We start from the raw sequence: 6,775 nt of genomic DNA, 5'->3' as shown, positions 1-6,775 counted from the left end.
GGATTTCGGGTTTACCGCCTCTCATTATGACCCGTCTCTGTTTGTTGCACAGTCCAATGGCCATACAATTATCATCCTGGTCTACGTGGATGACATCCTTATAACTGGCAGTGATCAGACCTTCATCACCTCTTGTGTCCAGCACCTTCAAGACAGGTTTACACTGAAAAATCTAGGTCTCTTACACTACTTTTTGGGCATACAGGTTTGTCACTCTTCTACTGGCTTGCATATTTCTCAGTCCAAGTATATCATAGACCTTCTTGCTCGCACAAACATGACTAACTGTAAGCCCTGTTCTACCCCAATGGCCACTGGTACACCTCTTTCAGCCCATGACAGCCCCCCTTTTGACAACCCTTCTCTCTACCGAAGTGTTGTTGGAGCTTTGCAGTATGCCACCATTACACGACCCGATATATCATTCGGGGTGAACAAGGTTTCTCAGTTCATGCAACAGCCATCTATCTCTCATTGGACTGCCACAAAGCGCATTTTGCGTTATCTTCAAGGCTCCCTTAATCAAGGTCTGTCCTTCAAACCTGCCTCAACTCTTTCTATCGACGCCTATAGTGATGCCGATTGGGCTGGATCCACTGATGACCGTCGGTCAACATCTGGTTTTTGCATTTTTGTTGGCAACAATCTAGTCTCTTGGAGTGCTAAAAAGCAACCGACGGTGTCTCGCTCGAGCACCGAAGCTGAGTACCGCTCTCTAGCCCTCACATGTGCCGAGTTATTATGGGTTCGATATTTACTCAAGGAATTGCGGATTTCAGTTCCTTCACCTCCAACTCTCTGGTGCGACAATATTGGAGCTACGTTCCTCGCCTCTAACCCAATGTTTCATGCACGGACCAAACACGTTGAAATCGATTTCCACTTTGTCCGTGAGCGGGTCACTTCAAATGAACTTTGTGTACGGTTCCTCTGCTCCAATGACCAAATTGCTGATCTCTTAACAAAGCCTTTGCCTACTGCTCGGTTTCTTCTTCTTCGCACCAAGCTCAATGTGACAGAGCCCCCTTTCGCTTGTGGGGGGGGTATTAAACCATCAATGGATCTCTCCAGTCAAAAACAAACTACAGAGGATACATAGCTAAATAGGACAACTTAGAACAATCTTGTCAGAAGAATAACGCCTAACTAAGGCAGTTTTACTGTAGTCAAGTTTAGATTAATCATAGTTAGTCTTCAATATAATGGCTTATATAAGCTGAGAACAGTGTAATGAAAATAGAGAAAAAAATATAAATACAGAAAGTTTCAAATTCATTTTATCTTCTCTCTGGTTTTAGTTTATTGTATACTTTATCAGAAAAACTCCATATCAACTGCTTGTTGCTCATCTCGTCATTCCTGGACAAGGCATCATTGTCCATGAGAGAAACATCAATGTAAAAGCTATGATATGCTGAGATTGCTCTTGTTGGACCTGTAAGAGGAACGTAATCCTACGAGAAATATATATTTTTTAAATTCAGGTTAGTAATTAATTTCTATTTGACAATTAATTAAAAGTTAATTTGAATATCCTCCACATTATATTTGTAGATGAGGTACTACTACTAACCTTCTTCTAAGAATTATGTATCAAAATTATATTTTTAGCAAAAATATGAAAAAAAAAAAAACTAACACGACACATAGCCTCACCTGTGGTCCGATGCTCAGCATGTTATCCTTAGTGCGATCAAATATGTATTGGGGGTAGTGTATTAATTATACCCTTAACGGGTATACCCGACCATACCCGTCCGTACTCGCCGCTCGGGGTACCCGTGCCCGAGCCCGGGTATGGGTCGGGTACTTGGGTACGCGGGTACGGGCAAAAACCGGACCGGACCCGTTTTTTTGGACAAATACCCGACCATACCCGTACCCGACTATACCCGTACCCGAGTACCCGACCACTGTTCATTGTAATTCAAAATTTCTGTTTTTCCCTCCAAACATCAAAAAAAAAAAAAATTCAAAATTCATTGTAATTCAAAACCAGAAAAAAAAACAGCAAAAAAAAAAAAAAAAAAAAACCGTACCCGCCCTACCCGGCAAGGGTACACGGGTACGGGTATAGAACGGGTAGGGTATGATTTTTGAAAAATATACCCGACCATACCCGTACCCGTATACCCTTGTACCCGTCCTATCCGTACCCGAGACGTACCCTTACCCGTTCCGGGTATGCCCGGGGTACCCCTACCCGCCCGCCCATTAAACCCCTAATTGGGGGGTGCTGAACTTGTCACCGACCTGGATCTTTCCATAAATTATATGCAGAAAGCGTATAAGAGGTAAATTAAAAGGTCAAAGTCTTCCTGGAAATTGATGTCCCAACCACTGAACCAGCAATAATGTTCTGGCATAGAGAAGTTGGTAAACGACAAAGAAGACTAGTTCTGCTAGTGGCCCCTATTATTGCAAATATAGTACTGAATTTATTTATTCATATATATAGACAGAGTATAGAGCAGTGCATGATGGTTGGTAGGCTTGTTATTGACAGGGCAGGAATTACTAATTGCAGGTAGTCAAACTAATGTTATGAGTTTGTACTTTGTACCCCCATCCGTTTCCATTTTCCAATAGCATACTTACGGGGTATTATACATTTATACCAACCTATTTTACAGCATTATTATTAGGTCATTTATTCCTCTCTTAGCTTCATCATTATGATTAGAATGGCTTGCTCAATTAATTAGCCTCCTTTTTAATTGTGTTTGACTTGCTTGATAGTCACTTGGGGGTTGCCTCTCCTTTAATTAATTGTGTTTTAACTTCTTTGATAGTTACCTGTGGGTTAATTATATTCTTATAATAATTGCTTGCTCTCAGTCACCTCTCCTTTAAATTGTCCTAGACTTCTTTGATATATAGTAGGGGTTATTAATTCTTAATTATTCATACTAACAATAAAAATGTTTTAAACAGACAACGTAAAAGAAAATAACATTAAACAAAAATTAAAATAAAACAAAAAAATTACAAAAAACCAAACCCTAAAACAAAACAATATAATAAAAAAATTGTTTAAAAAAAATGTGTCCCACACATCCTCACTTCACGCAAAAATCTTTAGTTATGCGCACCCTTCAACTCATGGGTTTTGCGCAGATCCAATCATGTTATAGTTCATGAAATCAAATGTATCTTTGTTCATAAAGAGACTGCAACACTAGAGAATGCATTCTCGGATCCGGGTCACAATCAAGCAAACCCATTAATCCCAAAATCTCAATTGCAAACTATGAAACTAACCTTTCGTATATATCCTACAAAGGGCTTCAACAAATATCCAAAATATGTAGCAAACCTTATTTGGATAAGATGGGCTGCCAATTTAATTGGGCTGTATTGGGCCTTTTAATTTGCTCCATAATTCAATCGATTATGCAGCAAAAAATTTATAAGATGTAAGATGTAAAGATAAGGAAACGACACGTGTCACGTAGCTAGCAAAGCTAGCCTCTCAAATCAAACCCCCTTCCCTCCACCCAGGCCTCCTCTATCCAAAAATACATCCCCTCAAAAATAAAAAAATTAAATAAAAATTAAATGGGCAGCTTTGCCAAGCACCAAATTATCTTAACAGCCAATGCAACTCTTCCGGCCACCTCCACCAAAACACCCCCTCCTTCAGCGGCACCGACACGCCGTGCGGTGCTAACCTCCGCTGGTATACTCCTTGCCATGACATCAGCTTTTAGTGGCAAGAAGGCATACGCCGCAAACGAAATGACCACAGGAGATCTTGCATGGGGTACAAGATCGTGGTTCCGAGAGAAGTACTTCCAACCGGGTCTAACATCGGAGGAGGCAGCAGCGAGGATTAAACACACGGCAGAGGCGATGAGAACACTACGTGAGATGCTTGAAAGGATGGCATGGAGGTACGCATTGTTTTATGTGAGATCGAAATCGGCGTATTTGGAATTGGACTTGAAGAATGCGATGAAGATAGTGCCGGAGGAAAGGCGAAAGGAGTATGTTAGAGCGGCGAACCAGTTGGTCGATGACATGTCGGAGCTCGACCGGTTTATTCGTTCGCCTAAGGTGTATGAATCATATTTATACTATGAAAAGACTCTCAAATCTTTGGATAATGTTGTCACATTTTTGGTTTGATTAATACTAATTTGTATTTACTTTCCTTGCTGCTTTGTTGGTAATAGCAGGATAACATCCATATAATTCTATTTATTATTTTTTTTTTCTTCCTTGTAAACAATTAAACCAAAAATACACAGGGGCAACTTAACCAATACATTCATTCGCCTAATTTAGCTGTATGAATCATGCATATATATGCTAGGACAAGATTCTTTAATTATTTTATTTTTTTGAAGTATTTTCATGAATTTGATGCTGTTTAAGTTGCAATTCTCTCTATGATGTTGTCCAAATTATCTAAATTGAAAAAATTAATTAATTTTAGGAATTTGGTTTTGTCGTAAGATATTTTGAAAAAATTTATTCAAAGCCCTCAAGCCGTCTAATCAGCTTTGAGATTCGTGAAAAAGTTAAGAACTTAATAAATTTAAATGGCCCTATAAATCTAAACCGTCCGCACACAATAATTAGACGTCTATGTCGACGAAAGCATTTTGATAAAAAAAAAAAAACCCCACCCATAATTATAACACCAAACTCAATAAAAAAAAAATTAAAAAAAATCACCATGCATGAACCAACAAAGACAAACAATAATAAACTAAAAATAAAAAATTTCACATACATTTTCAGTATTCTTAACACTTTTCTTTAATTTCTTCATACATATATAGGGGAATTACAATTCTCGTACAAACAAAAGCACAAAAGCACAAATCAACCATAATCAATCCTTTACATCAGAAGCCCTTTCCTTTCGGGCACTACTTAGACAAACAAAAAAGGAAAAACAAAAGCAGCACGGTACAATTACATAGATCACAAATTACACCTGAAAATCAAAAGTAAATTATATGTATGATCAAAGCATGCATATATTGCTAATAATTCTCGATCGTGTTGCTCACTAGCGTCTGACGAGCGCGAAAGAAGAGAGCGATATGAGGAGTATCATGACGACAATAGCGGCAAAGGACCCGATAAGGGAGCCCGAGATGCGCTCACAGAAGGAATTGAACTGTTGACAGATGGCGAACCAGTTGGCGCGCACGTTGCCCTTGTGAGCCAGGTACACGATCGCCGCAGCTGCCGAAGCACCGGATGTCAACAGAGCCAACATCGCCTATATAGATAGAAGATTATGAGATTCATTCATTGAATTTCATTTGAAACAAAGTTTAATTAGATATTTTACTAGCTAGGAGTGAGACTATATATGCTACTATACATAGCATATATTGATCCGTGCTGTGGACCATATCTTAATTTTAAAATTATTAACAATTGATCCAAACCATTCAATATGATTTCCATACGAAAATTTACTTGCAAACAAAATTTTATATTTTTTAGATAGGTGGAAAATCACTTGATTTGAAAATTCTGGACCATCCAAAAAACAGTGATTTTCTACTTATTAAAAAAATAGTAAATAAATTCTAAAAAAATGTAAAATTTTGTTTGTAAGTACATATTCTTGAATGGTTCTGGTCGATCATTAGAACCTCAGAAATGAAAATAATGATCCATAGTACGAACCAATCTGCGCTATGCATATTACCATATCCTCACTCTTTTATTAGATTAGATGTAAAGAGAGCAACTGACAGAATCAAAGAAGATCAAAATGAGCCTGGACACTCTGGCGCTGCTCCTGATTATATGAACGATTGCGAGCGGCATCGACAGCACTAAATACGTGCACACCACCGAGTTCGCCACCACAAAAAACCTTCCACACAAAATACATATATTATTTACATATTTTTTAAAATTATTAAGCTCAAAAGAATGTTAATTAATTAACTAAATGATTAATTTATTCATGCTTACGTGAACGACGGGAGATCACTGTACTCGGCTTTGAATTGAATGAACTGCGTGAAGAACGGGAGTGTCTCGTTAGTTGTACCCATTGCTATTGCACTCGCGAGCGTCCCCACCGCTGCAACAAGCCGAAGAAACAAATCTATTATCGAAATCCCTCTGTTTAGACCCGGTACACGTGCCGCCGCATAGGCTCGGGAGTGAGAGCTTTCACCTTTCTCGACATGTACTACCTTTTGAGTTGAAGCTAGTGGTTGCTCCTCTATTTCTACTGCCTCCTTCATTTTGTTGGAATTAAAGAGAGAATGGTAAGTTATGATTTGGAAATTAAATAGGGTTTTAATTAAGAGGAGATAAGGTTGCAAGTGTTGCTGATGCAAGAAGAGGGAATGAGAGCTGGTTTTATAACATACATGAACATATATTCATTGATGCATATTATATTTTGGTTAATTAATTAATCCATATTTATTTTAATGGAGCAGTTAGAGTTCAACTAAACATGTCAACTAGTCCCATTGACTTATAGACTAATATCATTTCCACTTTAGGAAACTTAATCTCAACCCCCAGATCACTCATACCATTAAATTAAGAAACCTCAGATAATAACTAATGATTAAGGGCCTATTTTGATAATTGCTTTCTTAATCTTATCAACAAATACACCAAAAGGAAGCTGTGCATTGGTTGAATATGTTCCTCCTTTATTTCCCTTTACAACCAAGGCTTCGTCATTTCTGCTAATTTGCACTATATATATAGGTTGCAATAATTAATTTGTGTATTAATTAATTGACTCTCCTTTGGATCCAAAATCGGTATGACTCGTATT

General features: G+C 38.1%; 2 protein-coding genes across 2 annotated transcripts; one reads left to right on the top strand and one right to left on the bottom strand.

Moving 5' to 3' along the window:
• The first annotated feature begins 3,489 nt into the window (after positions 1-3,489).
• PNSL2 (PsbQ-like 2) lies at positions 3,490-4,213 on the top strand. The gene has a single exon (XM_078310179.1). It carries the CDS (start codon positions 3,559-3,561, stop codon positions 4,126-4,128), a length of 570 nt encoding a protein of 189 aa, XP_078166305.1. The 5' UTR covers positions 3,490-3,558; the 3' UTR covers positions 4,129-4,213.
• Positions 3,755-6,289, bottom strand: LOC144560958 (casparian strip membrane protein 6-like). The gene is made up of 3 exons (XM_078310178.1): positions 5,947-6,289; positions 5,722-5,845; positions 3,755-5,236 (listed from the first exon to the last, which is right to left on the bottom strand). The coding sequence occupies exons 1-3, from the start codon at positions 6,222-6,224 to the stop codon at positions 5,021-5,023; spliced, it is 618 nt and encodes a 205-aa protein (XP_078166304.1). The 5' UTR covers positions 6,225-6,289; the 3' UTR covers positions 3,755-5,020.
• Positions 6,290-6,775: the final 486 nt, after the last annotated feature.

This window comes from Carex rostrata, chromosome 10, assembly GCF_964058835.1.
Source record: "Carex rostrata chromosome 10, lpCarRost1.2, whole genome shotgun sequence".
NCBI classification, from domain to species: Eukaryota; Viridiplantae; Streptophyta; class Magnoliopsida; order Poales; family Cyperaceae; genus Carex; species Carex rostrata.
This window is presented reverse-complemented; position numbering and strand designations above follow the sequence as displayed.